Consider the following 22440-nt stretch of genomic DNA (forward strand, 5'->3'; position numbering starts at 1 on the left):
GATAAATCTGAGTGTCTAGAAGGAGTAATTCTGTTGGCTTAAAAATTTTATATTCTGATGTTTCTTCAAAATGACTATTTAAGAAAATATCAAATGACATATCATGTCCTACTAATTATTTTCACTTTATCCTTTATTCCAAGAAATCTTCTCTTTGCTTGTGGAAAGATAGTGAAAAGGCCCCATTCCTAGACAAAGTTATTTCTTAGCACTTGTCAAACTTTTATTCAGCACATTAAGGAGAGAACCAACAGAAAAATGAGACCTAGTTTCTAGAGCATTTGAAAGAAGTATATATAGTTAATTGGGAAAGGATTGTTAAGTTAGACACAACATTGCTAAATGCCCTACTGGTTAGTAAAATCATAAACTTTGGATTTATCGTTCTATCAGGCAAAAAAACCCATCACATTTTAGTAGTTCTTTTTTACAATCCACTATTAAACTTTATAGGACTGTAAATTGTCTGTGCTATAAAACAAAAGTATGTCTCCTGAGAGACTTAGATAACTGTCATATTAGAAAATATTCTAGCATGATATTTTTAAAAAGTCATCAATTTGCTTTATCTCCAAATATTTCATATTTTCCTTTCACAGTAGGCAACTATGTTTTAGTTCCTAGTAATTAAGCTTCTTCATTGCTTCACTCCCCATTGTGGAGTACATAATTCATCCAGCAACAGTAATAAAGAGATATGAGAGGATTTCCCATTGTTGAGTAGAGTTAGAGGGTTTTGTTTTGTTTTGTTCTTTTAAATCAGGTAGGAAAAAGGCTAATAGGGAAAGAAGGAAGCAGGCTGATAGGGAAAAGGAGCAGTTGGCTTTGAAGGGGTGAGAACATGGGGGAAGAATACGCTCAGGTATTGTGCAGGGTTGACTCTGCGGCCTCCTTAGACCCCTTTCCATGTTCTTAGATCTATAACCCTCTGTTCTCTGGGAAGAAGGGGATGGCTAAAGGTTTCCCAGAGTCTTCAGAGAATGGTGATGGAATCCATGCTTTTTGAGACTCTCCCTCTAGGTCTAATGTTTGTTCTTGGTGGGTTCAAAGCTCCTTTCTTTGTGTTTCCTTGGTGGGACCTAATCTGTTTCTCTTTTCATCCATAGTGGCATAGATGTTCACTATGCAGTTACCTTCAATGGTGATGCCATCAGCAATACCACCTGGGACCTAATTAGCCTTCACTCCAACAAGGTGGAGAACCATGGTCTTGTGGAATTGGATGATAAGCCCACTGCTGTTTATACAATTAGTAACTTCAGAGATTATATTGCTGAGACACTGCACCAGAATGTTTTGCTGGGGACCTCCTCTTTGAATCTGGATCCTGACTCCCTTCAGCTTATTGATGGTAAGTTGGATAACCATTAAGTCTTTGTACAGTTTTAGTTTCTTTTCCAGTATATTCTGGGAAAACTAATTTCCAAAAATATTTATGGTTCTGGCACTCTCTAGACTGCATGAGACAGAAGCCATCCTGATGTGAATGGCGCTTTAGCCATGCAGATAATTTGGGTAGATCAATCAGGGGTTTCTGGTGGAAGAATGGCATGAGGATTAAGATATGCCATAGGCAAAATGAGGTTGTTTAGGAAACTAAATCCATAAACAACATAGTGAGGTCTTCCTTTTATGTGGAGCCTGTGGTGGAGCTACTTCCTAGAAGGTGTCCTAAAAAAGAGGTCAACAGTTCTCTCAGAATTTCCAAGCAAGTTTAACAAAAGCTTTAGGATATCCAGTACAAACTAATTCAGGTGTTTTGACCTTTCAGTAGATGTACATTTCAATTGCTCAGAATTTTATTCCTAAAATCCATTTCTGTTTGTTTTGCCAGCTTCAGAGTTCTGAATGGCTGCAGCTTTCTAGGTGACTCAATCATCTTAAAAGATATGTTCGTCTTTGATCTCATGCTACTTGTTTTCCATAGAAGACAAGATAACTGAATACACAGTTGAAAAAGAATTTTGGAAAATACTTACATTTTCCAAAAATAGGGTCTTTGACTTCTGTTTGATCCCTTTATGCCAGTGAACAGGTGAATTAAGAGAGATTCTGCTTCTATTTTTGTGTATGCACCAGATCACCTTTCTGACAATCCTTTCTTTTTAGCTTTTATTGATTCCTTCTCTCCTCCAGGCAAAATCATTTTCTTTTTTGTCTGTGTTCACATACATTATATAAATGTCCTTCATATTGTTTTATAATATGTATTTATCTGTGACATAGGGAACAGTTCCACAAAAGAAACTTGACTTTATTAATGTTTATAGCCTCAATCTCATCAAAGTCCATGGTAACTAGCAAGGATTCAGTAAATCTTATTGAATTAAATTATACAATCTACTCTGTTAACTTTATGGCTTAGTATTGGTATAGTGATAAACTCTCTGGTGTCTTACCCCATTTTTCAAAGGCACTTTCTGCCGAAAAGGAAATAGTTTTGCATAATTTTCTCCATTTTTAGCATCAACTAAATGAGTTGGAATTTCAGTTCAACTTCGTTATTAAAATGAAAAAAAAATCAGTTTTAAAGCAACTACTTCATAGGAATCTTGAAAAGAGTAAAAAATTGCTTGATAAAGGAAAGAAAATAATATAGGAGTGTCCTAAATGTAATGATGGGGAGAATATTTATTTTATGTTTGAGTCTTGTAATTTAGACAGATTGTGCTAATATAAGTACAATATTTGAATAAAGTATCAAGCATTTTCTAAGCGACTCCCCATCTGTTCTACCCAAATGTAAGCTATAAAAAGGAAAAACTTGGTTTTTAGTTGTCCCTGAACCTCAAGTACAATTGTGTCTCAACTAAAAATGTTCTTTAATGTTACTCTTTCTTTAGTGAGAGGAGTTTTACTTCCCCAAAGTGAAGACCAAGTTTGGAACACCCAAAGTTCAAGTCTTCAGGAAACCTTACCATCTATTCTGGTAAGTATGTTTCTGTGTTTTACTCCTAGAACCAGGCCCTCAAGCTTTTCTTCTTTGTACACTTACCTGCTTACTTTGGTATCATGACTTTCCCAAGCTGTTCCTATTACACATATTCTCTTATATCATCCTTGGGACATTATTCATAGTTGTCAGCTCGTGGGACCCAAGTATTGGTTCAGATAATTTAAGCCTTCTACAGTGGTTAAATGAAGTCCACACATTTGGCATTGCCAAAGTCCACACATGGTAGAAAGCTTATTTATGGTTCATACTTGCTTGGTGATAATTAAGCTATAAGTGCCCACTGAGTTGTTCTCTAAAAGTTACCCAGAAATAGTTTTTATAGCCAAGATTATAAATTTGGTGTACATAGCTACAGAGTATACATTTTTGTTCTAAGGATTGTATTGAAGAAAAAGTTTAGACTCCAAAGCATATAGGACAGTGTGTGTATGGAAAGGAGAGAAGGCAAGAGTAGAAATATTGGCTAGTTGACAGGGATGGTATATCAGGCCTGCATTTTTTTTTTCATATTTAAGTCCATTTATTTCTAATGTTATTTATCCTTACATGTGTGTTTTTTTTAATTGCACTTTGAAGTTGTAGAATTTCTTTTTTTTTTTTAATTGGCATATAGTTGCTTTACAATGTTGTGTTAGTTTCTGCTGTACAGCAAAGTGAATTAGCCACACGTATACATATATCCTCTCTTCCTTGGATTTCCTTCCCATTTAGGTCACCACAGAGCAGTGAGTAGAGTTTCCTGTGCTTTACAGTCTGTTCTCATTAGTTATCTATTTTATACATAGTAGTGTATATATGTCAACCCCAATCCATCCCACCCCCACCTTCCAATCAGGCCTCCTTTTAACCTGGGCAGAAAGCATTCCCATTTGCACAGAAACAGCATGGAATGAACTTTCCTTTTTGTTCTTACCACTTAACTCCCCTGGACACTCTTCTGCCCCCTTCAAATCTCCACTTGCCATGTCATCTACAGGGAGGCATCCAGTAGAAAAGAAAGTGGCTTCCTCAAGTGCAGGTAAAACAACAACCACAACACCTGTAGAGACTAAGCTGTCTACAACACGACTATACGATCTTTTATTATCACACAGTCACAGAATGGTGACTCCCTTCTTCTTCATTCCCTGCTCCTTCTACCCTCTTGAGACTTCTTTTCTGTCTCATATGGCAAAGAAGAAATTAATGGTAATTAATTTCAGATACTTGTTTCCTGGCTTTAATCCAGCAATTGAAATTTAGAAAGTCTGCCCCAAATTGGCTTAACCAATATATACAGCCATTACTTCTGCTCAGGTATAGAGCAACTCAGTTTTGAAATGTGAAGTCACTGGAAATACTCTTTTTCACCAAGTTCCATGTTGGAGAAAAAAGGTTAGAGGGGGATTGACATCAGAGATTACATTCATTGGGTGTTTGTTTATTCATTCACTTATTAATTCAAGTATATTTATTTTGTGCTTTTCATGTGCCAAGTGCTGGGGAAACTAAGATGAATAAGGTGTGGCCTTGCCTACAAGAAGTTTCCAGTCTGGTGGTTGTAGACAGACTTCTACACAAATAAAGTAGTGCTGTCATAGGATTTCGTCCAAGGTGCGGTGACAGGGAGTGGTGATCCACTGCGAACATGGCACATTCCGCTCCTTCTAATCCCATTCTACTCAGGGCTTCCGTAACCACAGATCTGTGATGATATCTTAGAATGATGTAAAGACAGAAATTTCTGCATAAGCCAGGGGTTGCAAACTGGAGACCAGCTGACTGGATCCAGCTATAGGCATGTGCTTTGGGGCCAATTTTTTTTTTTTAATTTTTATAAATTTATTTATTTATTTATTTTTGGCTGCGTTGGGTCTTCGTTGCTGCGCAAAGGCTTTCTCTAGTTGCGGTGAGCGGGGGCTACTCTTTGTGGCAGTGCGCGGGCTTCTCATTGAGGTGGCTTCTCTTGTTGCGGAGCATGGGCTCTAGGCACGTGGGCTTCAGTAGTTGTGGCTCATGGGCTCAGTAGCTGTGGCTCATGGGCTTCAGTAGTTGCGGCGCATGGGCTCTAAAGCACAGGCTCAGTAGTTGTGGCGCATGGGCTTAGTTGCTCCGCGGCATGTGGGATCTTCCCGGACCAGGGCCCGAACCCGTGTCCCCTGCATTGGCAGGCAGATTCTTAACCACTGCGCCACCAGGGAAGCCCCCAAATTTTTTAAAAAGCCAATATTTAAAAGTAAGGAGATTTTTGCATAAAAATGCAGATTTCCAACTTCTTTTGAAAACCGGAAGATCTGATATCATTAGGTTTACATTTCCCATTGCAGAAAGTGGCTAGAGCTTGGCTGAAAGAAGCTACCCCTTTAATTATTGGCAAACACTACCTGGACTCATTTGTTCATTTATGTTGCCTCTTCTGTGGTTCTATTTGCATTTAAGCCAACTCCTTAGTTTTTCAATTTGAGGAGACATTGCAATGTTAATGGGTGATTAAAAAACATGAAAGAAAAGAATGATTAATTAGAGGTATCTGATTATTGCTTCTCCTCCTCTCCCTCCTCCCCTCCTCCTCCCCGTTCCCTCCTCCCCCTTCTCCCCCTCCTCCTTTTCCTCCCCCTCCTCCCCCTTATCTCCCTTCTCCCCCTTCTCCCAACTCCTCTCTCTCTATTCTTTAATAGAAATGAGATTTTTTTAATCCGATTTTATTTTTAGAAATTATTTTAGACTTAAGAATGTTGGGATATTGAATTTGACACCTTTTGGCCTCCTGGTTTGGAAAATCACTTGTTGCACAGTATGCTTCCTATAGCACTTAGCAAACTTTTCAATTGGCCTTAGCAGAAGTGAAACTGGCCAATATAATATTGAACCTGTTAATATACTACATTGAACTAAAAGAAGAATTCATGAGTTGAATTTGTTACTATGGGAACATCTATTCATATAAAAATAAATAAAGTGCTATTCCTGGCATGTATGTGTTCATCTTTCAAAATATATGAGAGAGCTTCATTGCCCTGCCCTTTTTTTTTTACTGGGTACTTGTTTGGAATAGATGGTCTTCCTTCTTTATTTAAAAAGTCAAGCTGTGGGCTTCCCTGGTGGCGCAGTGGTTGAGAGTCTGCCTGCTGATGCAGGGGATGTGGGTTTGTGCCCCGGTCTGGGAAGATCCCACATGCCGCGGAGCGGCTGGGCCCATGAGCCATGGCCGCTGAGCCTGCGCGTCTGGAGCCTGTGCTCCGCGACGGGAGAGGCCACAGCAGTGAGAGGCCCGCGTACCGCAAAAAAAAAAAAAGTCAAGTTGTTTACTTTCACATTTTACGTTGTTTACTTGTGGCTTAATTTTTATTAAAGATATTGTGTATTGTTTTAACTTTTATGAACTGAAAAGGAGTTTATAGGTTTATGGAAATCATATATATTACTTGAGCATTTCTTTTTCATTGAGGATTCAGCTGCTTTCCTAATGTGTGTCAGATCATAGGCTCTGTCTGATAAAACTCAGTTTCTTAAGTATAGGTCGAAGAGCTTAGCCTTCTCTCTTAGAATTTCAAAAAAATGCACACTTAGAATTTACAAGGATGTAAATGTGCTTTACTCAGCTGGAAGCACAGGTGGCTTTAACATATCTCTATAAGTGGTTTTAGGTAATTCAGAGGAAAACAAGTGAATTCCCTGGTATGGTATGACACTCATCATCATACCAACATTTTTGAGGGACAGACTTAGTATTGAGTAAATGGCCTTCTTACTTTTCACTGAATACATATATAGTTTTAGATAATAGAAAAAAAATGAGAAAGAAAGAAACTTTTCCTCATATACAAACAGCCTCCATTTTCAACATAGATGTTTAAATATTAGAAAATGGTTTTTCCTCCTTTCTCTCCTTTGTGTTCACCTGGGTCTTTTAGATTTGTGCATATATGCTAACCTGAATGAGAATAGACTGCCAAGTCTGCTAGCTCCGGTTTCTCCGCTGGAAATCCTTTTGCCCTCTGTATGTATTCCTCAATGAACAGTCTGGTATAGTGAGTGAAGCACGGGGACCGAACTCTAGAAACTCAGAATCTGGTTCTGACTTTTTTTTCTCTATTTTTTGTGACTGTGGGCATTTCACTTCTATGAACCTCAGTTCCTTATTTTTAATAGGCAAGTTTGGACTAAATGATTCTTAAGAGTCTTTCTAGTTATAAAATTTGATAGTTTTGTTACATTCAAACATATGTGCACGCTCAGCCCCACTTCCTAACATAAGATTTTTATAAACCAAAGGATGGCCTTATAAAGCACTGAGCCTTTGGCAACACAAAAGCTTCTATTTGTTTTACTTCTACATTATGGAATTCAGTTGGTTGTCTTTTTCATTTATCTGGACTTGAGCTGTTGCTCTCTCCATCTGGTCAATTCATTTTATTCCCCCTAGCTTTATTGAGATATAATTGACATCCAACACTGTATAAATTTAAGGTGTGTAATATGATGATTTGATACACATATATTGTGAAGTACTTATCACAATAGAGTTAGTTAACACCTCCGTAACTTCACATAATTACCTTTTTTTTTTTTTTGGTGGTAAGAACATTTAAGATTTACTCGTTAGACAAATTTCAAGTTTATAACACAGTACTGTTAACTATAGCCACCACGTTGTACATTAGCTACCCAGAACTCATTCAGCTTATAACTGCAAGTTTGTACTTTTTAACTGACATCTCTCCATCTCCCCATCGCCAGACTCTGGAAAACACCATTCTACAGTTGTTTTTATGAGTTTGGCTTTCTCAGATTCTACATATAAGTGATATCATACAGTATTCTTCTGACTTATTTCACTTAGCATAATGCCCTCAAGGTCCATCCCTGTTGTCACAAATGGCAGGATTTCTTTCTCTTTCATGGCTGAATAATATTCCATTGTATATATGTAACACATCTTCTTTATCCATTCATCTGTCAGTGGACACTTAAGTTGTTTCCATATCTTAACTATTGTGACTAATGCTGCAGTGAACATGGGAATACTATAGATATCTCTTTGACACACTGATTTAATTTCCTTTAGCCATATACTCAGAAGTGGGTATTGCTGGATCACATGGTAGTTCTATTTTTAATTTTATGAGGAAAAAATTTTTTTCCACACACCATTGCCAGCACTTTTGTCTTTTTGACAATAGCCATTCTAACAGGTGTGAGGTGATATTTCACTGTGGTTTTGATTTGCATTTCCCTGATGATAGTGATGTTGAATATCTTTTCATGTAGCTATTGGCCATTTGGATATTTTCTTTCTGTTTTTCTCAGACCTCCTATGGATACACCTTCTCCACACTTCTTGCTGCCTGTTGTGGCAGAATTCTTAAGCTTGTATGCTTTTTTTTTGCGGTATGCGGCCTCTCACTGTTGTGGCCTTTCCCATTGCAGAGCACAGGCTCTGGACGCGCAGGCTCAGCGGCCATGGCTCACGGGCCCAGCCGCTCCGCGGCATGTGGGATCTTCACGGACGGGGGCACGAACCCGTGTCCCCTGCATCGGCAGGCGGACTCTCAACCACTGCACCACCAGGGAAGCCCTGTATGCCTTCTCTTGATCCTGCAGTGTACCAGGCTAAGTACTGACAACTTTCCTAAAGGAAGTGCAAAAGGTTAACTTTGTCGTCTCTCCTTGGCCTATGGATAGATTCAGGCTGGCTTTTTGGGCCTGCTCGCTAGCTGTCTGCCAAAGTCCGCTCTCCCTGCCATGGGGAGTGCACACGAGGAGCTGGCCGTGGGGTGGAGGAGGTGCCTGTGGGGGTGAGGTGCCCATGGGCCAGTTGAGGGGGATCCATGGGCAGGGTGTCTTGGCAGCTCGTGGTCAGACCTCCTGGTGGAGTCAGTCATGTAGTTAGTAGGATCTGCATCCCTGTGATATGTTCAGAGTCCTGGCCGCCGTTCTTTCAGCCACTTCCCATCCCCTGGTCGTGCAGTTTACAACTCAGTTCTCTGGATAGAGTGAGAGAGAAACAGACCTCTTTAGCAAGGTCCTGCACAGCTGGGGAGGCCAGAGACTCACTCACATGCTCTCACTTTCCGCTGTGCAGAAATCATGTACAGAGAGGGTTTCTCTTGGCCCTGAGCTGTGCTGCCTTGGGGGAGGGATGAGGTGGGTAAAGGGAAACTGTTCCTCTTACACTCGCCAATGTGTCTAAAGTTGGACGTTTTTGCTCAAATGGTGTGTTTGGAGCTTCTCTGTTGGACTCCTGGACTTCCACAAAGGCTCTGTCATTCATGGGTGACTGTCTAAGTCATTGTTCTCCAGGGGCTCCCAGACTGTGTCTGAGAGGGGCTGGAGCCAGTTCACGGGCCACCTCAGGGTCCACAGCCAGGACTGAGGTCTGTATGCTTCTTACCCTGTGCATGGGTGGGCTAGACTCCTTCTGGGTCCCTTGGTGTATGATGCTGGATCCCACAGCTCCCACAAAGGCACTTTTGTCCATAGAGGATGCCAAATTGTTACTGTTGAAGGGGGAATACGAGTGGGGGATGTCTTACTCAGCTGACATCACTCTGGCTCATTCTTGAGGACCCAGAAAGTTTTAGACCCTCTAGTCAGAAACGTAAGGCAACTTTGTGTGTCTGTTTGGTGCTGGGTTATATAGGAGCACTGTGTACGCAGGTCAGTGATTGCAAGCTGCCTTCACTACATAGAGTTATATAAGGTTAAGTTCGCTCCTTGTGATGATGTACTCTTAAAATATTAAAATTTACTAGAAAAAAGCCAGAAATCTTTCCCCTGATTAGATCATCTTTTTGGCCTTACTCATGAATCAAGTCTTGATATCCTCATGTTTACTTCTGACGAGAGAATTCCCAAGAGGTAATTTCTTATCCTGAAATGGTTCTTTTATTATTATTATTTTTTAATCTTTTGCAGTTACATCCTGTCTTTTGAGGATGGTCTTCCTCTTTCTTTGACATATATCTTGCCTTTCTCTACTTTCTCTGTATATTTCATTTCATCAGACTCTGGTCACAGACTCCAGTCTAATGCTCAGATGTGTCTTCCTCTATTCCATTTTTTGACCAAAGTCACACTGGCAAAAATATTCACTAGTATTGCGCCATCCACTTTTCATCACTTCCCTCTTAACTTTCTAGATTCTTTATTTCTAATCAAATTTAGCAGAATGATACCATTTTTGGTTCATGTTGTTGTTATTTTAATTGATTCTCATTCTTCCTTTTCTGGCTATTTGTATTTCATTACAAATTATGTAATCATCTTTTGACAGAAGTGATTCAAACTTTTATGGATTTTAAAAATACATTGCACTACAAAACATGGCACGGCCAGGGTTTCAATAGTAACAGAACCACCTGTTCTGTTAAGGGGTTAAGGGAGTGAAAAAGGGATCTTGAGGTATGCTGAGACTAATAACAGTGAGAAGCCATTCCCATCCATTGGATTGTAGGGCAAGGGGAGGAAATGCAATTACCAGAGCCCAGTGAGAGCTGAAGTTGCAATTGTAGAGGGACGCAGCTACGTCTGCAGTATTGAGGCTTGGAGGAAACTGGGAAGAAATACCGAAACCTCTCACTCTTCCTGTCCTTTGATCTTCTGCTTGTAAAAGTGTAAACTCAGACAGAAGACAGCTGGTAAGGGAGCAGTGTGATGAAATTATCAGGGAAGAGAAGGAGCTACGGTGGTGGCAGATGAAAATAGCCAGCAGGATGGCCCACTTAAAATAGGACCTAATTAAAAGCATGAACAAGGTAGGAAGTGTTGGTGTCACTGAGTTCCACAAAAGAAAATTAGTTACTTGACTTAGTGCTTTTAGTTTAGAAATAGTAGATGAAACTGAGAGTATCTCCATATATATGCAGTGGTCTACTATGCATTTGTCACTAGAAGAGGGGATAAATTGGGTCATGCTCAGTGATTTCTTGCCTCATGTTCCCTCCCTTGTGACTAGGAGAGTGTGCTGTCTAAGGCTTCCTCACATGGACCCTTGATGGAGAGACAAGGGGAAGTGTGTAGGCAAAGCATACAAGACTAATTAGGTTATGACATTGGGTTGAGTCCCTCCGTAGGCTAGTAGGTTGTTTAGTTCCTGGCCATGGACTGAAGTGTAGGTAGCCACCTTAAAATTGTGTGCTTTTGTTTAAAAATCACATTAGGCTTGAGAGTATATGCCAGTGAAAATTCACTACCCTTGGCAGGAATCTCCTGGAAGAGTGGGGAGAGGATTCTATTCAGAGCTTCTTAGTTTTCATGGGCTTCGTTTTGTTTATAGCTCTTCCATGAATTCTAGTCTTCAGGCAGGTTTATGCTTGTGGAAAATTTCTTAAAGATTCCAGTTGATGAGAAATATAATGATTTAACAACTAAAGAAGTATTTTAGAAACCCAGGCTGGAATAATACAACCAACACATGATCAAGCTGCATCCTCTACTGAGGAGCTTTTAAAAGTACCATGTCTAGGTCCTACCCTCAGACCAGTTAAGTTAGAATCTCTGAGGTGTGGGGTGTGGGCATTGGTGTCTTTAAAAAGCTTACATGTGATTTTTTAAAAAAATTTATTTATTTCCTTTTTTTTTTTTTTGGCTGCATTGGGTCTTCGTTGCTGTACGCGGGCTTTCTCTAGTTGCAGCGAGCGGGGGCTACTCTTCGTTGCGGTGCATGGGCTCTCATTGTAGTGGCTTCTTTTTTTTTTTTTTTTTTGTGGTACGTGGGCCTCTCACTGTTGTGGCCTCTCCTGTTGCAGAGCACAGGCTCCGGATGCGCAGGCTTAGCAGCCGTGGCTCACGGGCCCAGCCGCTTCGCGGCATGTGGGATCTTCCCGGACCAGGGCACGAACCCCTGTTCCCTGCATCGGCAGGCGGACTCTCAACCACTGCGCCACCAGGGAAGCCCGGTGGCTTCTCTTGTTGCAGAGCACAGGCTCTAGGCGTGTGGGCTCAGTAATTGTGGCTCACGGGCTATAGAGCACAGGCTCAGTAGTTGTGGTCCACGGGCTTAGTTGCTCCGCGGCATGTGGAATCTTCCTGGACCAGGGCTCGAACCTGTGTCCCCTACATTGGCGGGTGGGTTCTTAACCACTGAACCACCGGGGAAGTCCTTGCATGTGATTTTAATGCTATTTAGAGTAGAGAATGATTGATCTTTTCCATTTTCCTTTTTCAGTTTTTATCTAGGAAATATTTTGTGAATTCCTTCTATACATATGACACTTCTTACTTTTTGTTATTCAGCATAGATTGGAATATATAAACTCCTATCCAGTGTTATGGCTGTTTTACCTATTAACATCATTAAACTTTTTTACGTGGACTAACCTTCACAGGATTAAATAATCAGTATGTTCAATGGTTGTGTTTCTGTCTACTTTTCTATTCCTGAAGCTAAACTTTAAGATACGATTAGTACTACATTAGTAAAAAGTCACTGGAAAGAGAAAATTTTATTTTGTAAGTGTGATACCAATTCACAGATGTTCCTATTTGCTCAAGGTAAGAGACCACATTTTGATGTGTTGCAATTTCGTATCAAAATAAAAGACCTTAATTTAATACCTTTCAGAATGATGAATAAAATTACTGATTGTTCTTTCTGCTGTGGGCAATGTGCTTAGGTCTTTGACAACAAATTACAGATATTAGTAACATCTATGTATTTAAAGTATTTAAGCTAATAAGACAGAGGGAAAGGAACCATCTAAAGCAAGGCAAACAATATTTTCTCTCACAAACTCACTTTGTTTGGGATCTTTTAAATATATTATCTCATCTATTCCCACTTTCCAGGTGAGATTCAAGCGATACATGATTTTTCTCTAGATTTTCCAACTAGTAAGTGGTTGAATTAGGATTTAATTATGGATCTGTTTGATTCTAGAGCCCATACTCCCCTTCCCTCCCCCAATATTACATTGCCTTTTTGTCCCTAGAAAATCCAGGAATGTAGATAGATAGATGGTATTTGAAATTATTTTTATGTGTTTCTTTTATCTATGATATGATTTAGCCTCTTTTTGCCCCTCCAGGATAATACCCCTCAAGCTGAATGGCCCTCAGCAGATGAATTCACCATGAGCAGTATTTCACCACTTGATTTCAGCTCTGGTCCTCCTTCAACCACTGGCAGGGAACTCTGGTCAGAAAGCCCTTTGGGTGATTTAGTGTCTGCACCCAAATTAGCCTTTCCCTCGAAGATGAGCCTCAGTTCTTCCCCAGAGGTTTTAGAGGTTAGCAGCTTGACTCTTCATTCTGTCACCCCAGCAGTGCTTCAGACTGGCTTGCCTGTGGCTTCTGAAGAAAGGACTTCTGGGTCTCACTCATTAGAAGATGGTAAGGAATTCTAATGACTTTTTGTACTTCTTTATTGTATCAGATGACAAAGGTTTTGAAGAGAGCGAGAGACTAGGGTTAGGAGAAAAGCATGGCAGCATTCATTAGGAGGAAATGTCTTGGGAAAGTTGTGTGAGAAAGGAAACAATCAGCTTTAATTGGTTGAAAGGGAGCATCCAAATAGGTAAATAATTAGAAATGAACTTGTGGGCTGGGCTGGGATCACCTAATAGATATTTTGAAGGTCTTGTTAAAGAATTTATAATTTAATTATATTACTATTTAAGAACTACTCTACTTACTTGAATATTTGAGTGGTAAACAAACAGCCTCAAAGAAGAGTATTCCAGTATCTTTTAATAGGATTAATTGGGGGCCAGTAGAGATTTTTAGCTTGTATCAGGCTTGAGAAGGGGAAAACCTGAACTAGGGCAGCTACAGCAGAGATTAAGAAATGAAAGTCAAGTAGCTGATTTAGCTGTTGTGGGATGTGACTCAGGGATGGAGTATATGTGAAAGAGGAAAATGAACAAAGATATGAGTAATGAGTCCAGGATTTTGAACATTGGGTGGACCTGAAGGCTGATGTATAATAAACATAATAAGGGGGAGTTCCCTGGTGGTCTAGTGGTTATGACTCAGAACTTTGACTGCTGTGGCCCGGGTTCAATCCCTGGTCGAGGAATTAAGATCCCACAAGCTGCATGGCGCGGCCAAAAATAAAAAAAATAAACATAACAAGGAGATGGAAATTCCTTGGGAATTTTCCTAGGGAATTTTCTTCCTAAGTTTTTACTAGATTCACTCTTTGTTGTCAGTATGGCTACCAGCAGTTCTTTATTTTCAGGGAGTAAAAATAATCACGTGTTTGAAGATGAATTTTTTCAGTACCTGATGTCTTGTTATCCTCAGTTAAGGGGGTTATAATCATGAATGACTGTACCATATCACAAAAACATAATCATACCTTCTTGTTGTTTGCTGGATTTGGCAAAGTAAAAGTCAGCAACTGTCTGTCGTAATCTAATGGGGAAAAATGGGTAGCTGGTTTTATTAGGAGGACTGGGAATATATTTTGGCATCTATGTAGATTAATTCATGGTAAACTCTATTTTTAGGATTAACTAAAGTTAAAGGATCAGAAGATTTTCTTTCTGTTGATCCACTGCCTTCAAGCCCATTTAGTCGTCCTATGCCAAAAGAAATAATACCATCCATGGAAGACTCTGGGGTGTCTTTGACATCCTCACCATATCCGGTCTCCTCTGTCCCATTTGATATTCTTGCTAAAGAAGTAACTACGCCTTTTGGCATGGACTCTTTGGCCTCCAAAGTCAAAGGCCAATTAGAAGCGAGCACTTGGATGCCAGACACATCTATGGAGAAAGAGTTCATATTTGAGAGTGGTTTAGGTTCAGGGTCTGGGCAAAAGGTAGGTCTGATTACTTGGCCATGGAGCAAGACTTCATTAGAGAAGAGCACTGAACCATTTTCCAAGTCATGGCTTGAAGTTGAGGATTCAGAGGATTTACTTTTGCCAACTGAGGATACAGATGAGAAACTAGTTATAGATGACAGAATAGATTCCATAGATCAAAGTACTGAGCATTCAAAATATGGACATTTTGATAGATCCACAAACTTTGCAGAGGATGAGACCCTTGGTGGACCTACTGCGTCCATCTTTGCAGAGACCACAACTCAATCTGCATCTCCAGTTCTATCCAAGCACACATCAGAAGTACCTGACACTGACTATTATTCAATTACCAAATCACCTCCTCTACTGACATCTGCAGCAATCTCTGCTTCTACTGATAAACCAATTCAAGAAGAACCCTTTCTAAAGGAGGATATGGAACAAACTACAGAGTCATCCAACCGTGAATGGTTTGACAGCAAGATTTCAGTAGTGAAGCCAGATGTGCAACCTTTGTGGACCATATTGCCAGAATCAGATGTAGTTTGGGTAAGAACAACTTCCCTAGAGAAACTGTCCAGAGACACATTGGCAAGTACACCACAGAGTACTGACAAGCTCTGGTTGAAAGCTTCCATGACACAGTCTACCAAATTGCCTTCAACCACAAGTTCCACCCTGCTGGAAGATGAAGTCATTATGGGCGTACAGGATATTTCATTAGAATTGGACCAGATAGGCACAGATTACTATCATCCTGAGCTAATCCCAGAGGAAAATGGCAAGGTTGGTGGTTATGTGGAAATGTCTACAAGTATTCACTCCACAGAGATGGCTATTGTGGCTCAGCCAACAAAAAGTGAAGACTTGAGTCATACCCAAGCCGCAGGAGCTTTGGTGGTTTTCTTCAGCCTCAGAGTGACTAACATGATGTTTTCAGAAGATCTGTTTAATAAAAACTCTTTGGAGTATAAAGCCCTGGAGCAAAGATTCTTAGAACTGGTAAGCATAAGAAGTGAAATACAGGCATTAGTGAATAATCGTGTATGAACCACCCCTCTTTCCCCCCAGAGCATGAGATCTGAGCCAAGGAAAGTGTGGTCTGCTATGGATTTTCATTTCCTATCATCTACAAATACTGTAATGGCCTAGGGTTCATAGGAAAATAATGAGACAGGTGGTTACAAGAAACGGAAAACACAAAATGGTATGAGCCACACTTGGATATTGTATTCTTGGCTATTGTAACTTAGATACTGGATATTGTATTATATAATTTCTGGGACCGATACAAGTTTAAGATTTATATTCACATTTTATTGTGAGACCAGTGCTTTGTGGGTACCTGTAATGCCTTCACTGTCACGATCCTTTAGTGAAACAGAATAAACTCTCTGATGTCTAAAACTGTCTGTGAGTTCCATGGGGTTCGTAAATAACACTGAAACCTCATGACTCGCAAATAATTCACAATTCATACTTTTGTTGATGAACAGTTTAAATAACATAAATAGAATACAATTTGGAAAAGTGGAGGGGTTCATCTTTGTTTTCAGTATGTATTGAACAAAATGCAAAACTTTGTCAATAAACTGACCAATTTTTGTGTATTGTAGCTGGTTCCCTATCTCCAGTCAAATCTCACTGGTTTCCAGAATTTAGAAATCCTGAACTTCAGAAATGGCAGTATTGTGGTGAACAGCCGAATGAAGTTCGCCAAGTCTGTCCCTCCTAATGTCACCAATACTGTATACGTGATTCTGGAAGACTTTTGCACCACTGCTTACCAAACCATGAACTTGGCTATTGATAAATACTCCCTCGATGTGGAATCAGGTAATGATATTAAATACTATGGTGGTTTCTTAGTGGAACCTCGTTATTATTCTTGTGTAGTTTCTTCTACACTGAGTCAAGATGAATTCAATACTTATAGGTAAAAGAGTACTATGTCTGACAAATTTTCCACGTCTTGATAATTAGTAAAATATCTCTTCCAAGGATGTCAATATCATTTTCTTTTCAAAAAGATTGTCCACACTTGGCTTTACATGTTTACCTCCCATTTCCTTTTCTACCTGCTGTATCTGGCTCTCTATTTTACTTATCCATGGATCTGTTCTTATTACATCTCTACGCTGCCAAGCCCAATAGCTTTGGCCTTTCTTGCCTTCTATGTTATTTTCCTACGTTGTTTTATCAATTTCCATTATTGTAAGCCTAATATAAATGTCAGTAACTCTCCACATTTCTATATGCAGATCAGACTTATCTTCTGAGCTCCAGAATCAGAATGTAACTATGTACTTGATTATCTCAACTTGGATATATACTATGTATATCAAGCTTAGACTAAGCCCTTAGGCTAAGACTGAGCCCTTGTTTTCCATATCTGCATACCTTCCAACTAAATTTACCTCTCTCAGCTTTACTATCTTGATAAATGGAAGCTGTATCCACTCAGCTACTGAAGCCAGAAACGTGGAAAGTCATTCTGATATCTCAGTTTCCATCACCCCTTTTCAGTCACTCACAAACTGACATTGATTCTGAATTCTAAATATATCTCAAATCTATGTGTTTTTCTCTGTCTTCACTTCCCCTACTTTAGGCCAAGCCATCATCATCTCTCATTTGGACCAGTTTCTCCACTACCTCTCTTTTTCCCTCACTCCCATACCTTCCCATTCATTCTCCAGACAGTAGCCAGGGTGCTCTTTCTAAATAATCAGATTATTTCACTTTTCTGCTTGAAATACTTTCAATGGCTGCCTGGTTCAGTAGCCACAGGCCTGGTCCCTGTCTTCTTCCCCAGTATCGTCCAATGAAACTAACTTCTTTTCTCACTATGTTCTAGTCAAATTAGCTCGTTTTGGGTTCCTTAGATTTCCAAAACTTATCTTGACTTGAAGCTTTTTGCACATACTGTCTTCTTTGCCTGAATCTCTTTCCCCTCTTGGCTGACTTCTGCTTACCCTTTATGCCTCAGTTCAAATGTCTCTTCCTCAGGACTTTCACTGATTTCACCCATAATCTAGGTTGGTTCTTTTCCCTCTGTAGAGTTTATAACTATTGTAATCATGGTAACTTATGCACATACTTGCTAAATAGCTATTTTGCCCAGTTGAACTATCCACAAGGACTGAGACTTTATTTTATTAACCACTTGGTAGCCAAAACCTCGCACAGTGTCTTGCATGTAGAATGTACTCAGAAATACTGTGAATGAGTGAAATGAACCGTTGTTTTTATTTGGAAGACTTGGATGCAGAGGGTACTGCTGGATCCTCAAACCTTTGTTCTTTTTTACCTTCTATATACCGGAGGACAGTGGTTTTGAGTAGGAGTAAGGTGGAATGTCTGGGTTTGTATTTCTCCAGTGCTTTTCACTCTCAGACTGGTTTGGAAGCCAGCCCTATTCTTTAACCGGGAAAGAAGCAAACATTCTTTCCTTTGAAATCCTTGAAGGACCGTTATTCACTGAAAGTGAGGAAAATGATTTAGCTAATCCCCCTATAGCCAAATCTTTTGCCACTTGAGTTCTTTAAGGACATTTGCACATTCTTTGCCATGTGGTGTAGTGGAAGAAGCAATTAATTATAATTTGGAAGGCCTGATTTCTTGCCTCTGCTCTGCCATTTATTATTTGTGTGATCCTAGATGAGCTGTTTTATCTCTGAGCCTTACTCCCTCATATAGCAAATGGGGATAATGTTACCTGGCCTGTGTATTTCATGGGGCTATTCTAAGGATTAAACAAATAGCATGTATAAAAACATTTGACTAGCCATACAAATGCAAGCAGTGATGATTATAAAACTTTTGGAAAAGTCTACCCACTTCTTCTTTTTTTTTTTTTTGTGGTACGCAGGCCTCTCACTGTTGTGGCCTCTCCCGTTGCGGAGCACAGGCTCCGGACGTGCAGGCCCAGCAGCCCTGGCTCACGGGCCCAGCCGCTCCGCGGCACATGGGATCTTCCCGGACCGGGGCACGAACCCGTGTCCCCTGCATCGGCAGGCGGACTCTCAACCACTGTGCCACCAGGGAAGCCCTACCCACTTCTTTTTAAAGGGAAGTACATAAATAAGTGCATTTACCTCAATTTTGTATGTAACTCACATGTCAGCTCTATGCCAAATCATCCAGGTTTGTAGGGTCACCTTGTTCCTTAATATTCAAATGAATTTGCATTAGTCTCTCCCGTGTGCAGTGTAAAACCTGCATCCATGGCCCTCAACCCCTCATATCTCTAGGAATTATCAGGGAACTTAACTGTCTCTTAATCATCTCCAGCTCTGATTTCCTTCTGCTGGATTTCCAATCTCACATTTGTCTTGACCCTTGTGGTTGTTCTTTATGTTAATCCAACACAGATCATGGTCCCATGTTTTTACTTTCCCAAAGTACCTCTAACACAAGGCAGTTGATTCCATCAGATATTTGTTGATGATATGAGGGTGATGGAGGAATTTTTATTGTAGCACAGGAGATTACTGTCGGGTGTAAATATCCAAAAATTTCTCAGCCACCCTTTCAAGGGTGTCTTTTAATGGACAATTTTTTCTCCAGGACTAAGTCAGCTACCATGTTACTCTGGCCACTCTGGCTGTATTTCCAGACCTTCTTCACATTTCCTCTACTCTCATTCTCCGGGACCCATCAATCCTTCTCTTAGCCTGTCCCTGGAAAACCAGAGTGTAATTCATTCTACAGTTTAGATCCCTGTCTCCCATCCCAAGATTAGCTCCAAGTCTACCTTTGTTTTCCCATAAAGTCATTAAAGTACTCTTCCAAACAAAGAGCTATCTATTCTGGGCCTCCACCTTTAACCTGCACAAAAGACTAAAAATCAACTTTAAAACTCCAGTCTTTTATTCACATGATTAAAATATTGGTCTTGGTCTCTCTCCTTGATCCGGGATCAAAAGGGAAGCATGTATCTTTTTCCTCTTATGGATTCTGTTTTTCCTTTCCCTAGACACTCACCCACACCCATGGAATGGTCACAAAGTTTTAGAATTTTTAAATAGAATTTTCCTATTTCTTGTATATTTTTAGTTAAAAGCCTTCAGATTAAACTATTATTTTATCTGAAGGTTGGCTAAAGATAAGACTGACTTGTCTCTTGCTTAATTTGTTTTAACATGTAGTGTCTCAGAAATTCTTGAATTTCCATCAACAAAGGGGGACTGTGCAATATCATCCTTCCCACCCCCTATATACACTTATGTACCTCACTGCTAGGCCAGGATTAGATTATTTTCTGATTAAAAAGTCACAGAATGAATACCAGGGTAAGGATGTGAAGACTTAGGAAATACACAGTCGAATCCTGCTGTGTATTTCCCTTGTAGAAACCGCCATCTGTCAGCACATTTGTGTGCTCTTCTTGTTATATGAGCATCTTATTATTGGTCTCCTGTATTAGTTTCCTAGGGCTGCTGTAACAAAGGACCACAAACTGGGTGGCTTCTAACAACAGAAATTTATTCTCTCATAGTTCTGGAGGCTAGAAATCCAAATCAAGGTGTTGGCAGAGCCGTGTTCCCTCTGAAAGCTCTGGGAAAGAATCCTATCTTGCCTCTTCCTAGCTTCTGGTGTTCACCAGCAATCCTTGACACTCCTTGGCTTATAGATGCATCACTCCAATCTCTGCTTCTGTCTTTATATGGCCTTCTTCACTGTGTGTCTGTGTCTCTGTGTCCAAATTGCCCTCTTCTTATAAGGACACCAGTTATTGGACTAGCAGTAACCTAATCCCGTATGACCTCATCTTAACTTGATTACATTTACAAAGACCCTATTTCCGAATAAAGTCATATTCTGAGGTTCTGGGTGGATATGAATTTTGGGAGGATACTATTCAACCCAGTATCTCTCCCCATTCCTACATAGGGCTAAGAAAGATCAGCCGCAGAGATCCTACAAACTCCAAGGCCACAGATTCGTGCAAAATGTCTTTAATTTTCACAGTAGCAAGGAAATCATCGACTCCGAGAGCAATATTAATTTATCTGGAATATCTGGAAACTGAGAGACTATGCTCTTTGTTTTTTAACCTCCCCTTTGTCTTCTGGCTAATTCTTATGCTTTTTCATACAGATGAGTTTATGGGTCATTTACAGTTATTTCCTCTTTTTGTAGTATCTTTGTCACCATTTGCAATTCAGAGATTGTCACTGACCAGTGAAGAACATACAGTGGAACCATGGTAGGATGGAAGGCCCATCCGTGGTCAATGTCTTTTATCATTTTTGACTGGTTTGTGTGTCCTAATTAATTTTAAAAAATCTCACTTTCTCTCATCCCATCAATGAAAAATGAAATTACTGAAGCTAAAATACTGTTGGGAATGGCCTGAGGAGGTGCAGGGCTGATTTGTTTTTCTGACATTAGCTGTCACTAATCTCCAATGTTCTTAGGCTGCTCTTATTGGGCTATACGCATCCCTGAGGCTTCCACCAGTTCTTCTCTGGATACTGTCTCTCCATCCATGTTCTCGGTGGGGTGGGCTGGGGGTGGGGCATGTAGCATCATGTGCAGCGTGGAGGAGGGTGACAGAAGGATAAGGTTGGTGGAAATGAACGGTACATGAAAACTGTTTAATTTAGATCTACAATTACATGGATTTTAAAGCTTCTACATGCTTCCTACATAAAACAGGTAGAGGCTCACCCAGGTCATTGGGTTTTATGGTTTGGCTCTGAGTTTCAGAGAAATTTGACAAAAGCTCATCAATCAAGGATGAATCAGAAATTTTTTGTGGTGTGGATGGTGGTGTTGTATTTCAGTGATTCAGGAAGGGGATTGGATGTTCACGGTACTTTGGATGGGGGAGCCATAGTGGAGGGGTTTCATGTACCCCAATTCCTGTGTTTTGCCTTTCCTTGTATCGTTTTCTGGTTTGCTTGATGTTTTAGGTGATCAAGCCAACCCTTGCAAGTTTCAAGCATGCAATGAATTTTCCGAGTGTTTGGTCAACCCCTGGAGTGGAGAAGCAGAGTGCAGATGCTACCCTGGGTACCTGAGTGTGGAAGAACTGCCCTGTCAGAGTCTCTGTGACCTACAGCCCGACTTCTGCTTGAATGATGGAAAGTGTGACATCATGCCTGGGCATGGGGCCATTTGTAGGTATGCTATAGTTAGAGATTTTGGCTTCACAAGATTAGAGATACTTCCTCTGAAGAAAAGGGATCTGCGCCTATGATGTTAGGATGATCACAGCAATATTTATTATAGAAGTTATATCTAGGAAATAGATGGGTGCCATCGAGTCCTCCTGTGAGGACTGAGTCAGTTCATAGGCCTGAATTATACCCAGTTCAGTGGGTTATTTTATCTCATGCTCTTAGGGAGCTGTAAGAAAAACATTGCCTAGTGTCCTACGGAGAGTACTTAGAGTAGTTGGGGATTTTTGTGTTATGGTTCTTAGTGGTGATAACAAGGCAATTGGTGATCAAATTAGGTTTAGGCATATGATTGACAGTTTACACTGTATCTGAAACAGAGGAGTTTTATTGTTCTATTTGAATTATGTTCTTAACAGCTTTGGGCTGCTCTTAGTCCTACTGAATATTCAAAAATAAAGAAAAGCAAGTATTTAAAATTGTGACAAATATATTTTAAGTATCTAAGATCTATTTTTTAAAGGTAGAACCAAAGAAAATGCAGCAGGCAAATGAGCAGATTCAGGTAGCCTTCCCTGGTCACTCCCCTTAAAAAGAGCAGAGCAAATCAACCTCCCAACCACATC

General features: G+C 40.1%; 1 protein-coding gene and 1 non-coding gene across 6 annotated transcripts in view; both read left to right on the forward strand.

Moving 5' to 3' along the window:
• Positions 1–22440, forward strand: part of IMPG2 (interphotoreceptor matrix proteoglycan 2) — a 72549-nt gene that overhangs the window by 44481 nt on the left and 5628 nt on the right. For all 5 annotated transcript variants that reach the window (XM_067739062.1, XM_067739063.1, XM_067739064.1 and 2 more), the window contains 6 exons: positions 1107–1351; positions 2844–2929; positions 12964–13267; positions 14386–15689; positions 16304–16523; positions 21608–21818. In XM_067739062.1, the coding sequence (XP_067595163.1) occupies positions 1107–1351; positions 2844–2929; positions 12964–13267; positions 14386–15689; positions 16304–16523; positions 21608–21818 (2370 nt within the window). The remainder of the gene's footprint in view (positions 1–1106; positions 1352–2843; positions 2930–12963; positions 13268–14385; positions 15690–16303; positions 16524–21607; positions 21819–22440) is intronic.
• Positions 13881–13952, forward strand: TRNAQ-UUG (transfer RNA glutamine (anticodon UUG)). Its single transcript has one exon. It is a non-coding gene; the product is annotated as a tRNA-Gln (tRNA).

The sequence above is a fragment of the Pseudorca crassidens genome, chromosome 5 (assembly GCF_039906515.1).
Source record: "Pseudorca crassidens isolate mPseCra1 chromosome 5, mPseCra1.hap1, whole genome shotgun sequence".
NCBI lineage: Eukaryota > Metazoa > Chordata > Mammalia > Artiodactyla > Delphinidae > Pseudorca > Pseudorca crassidens.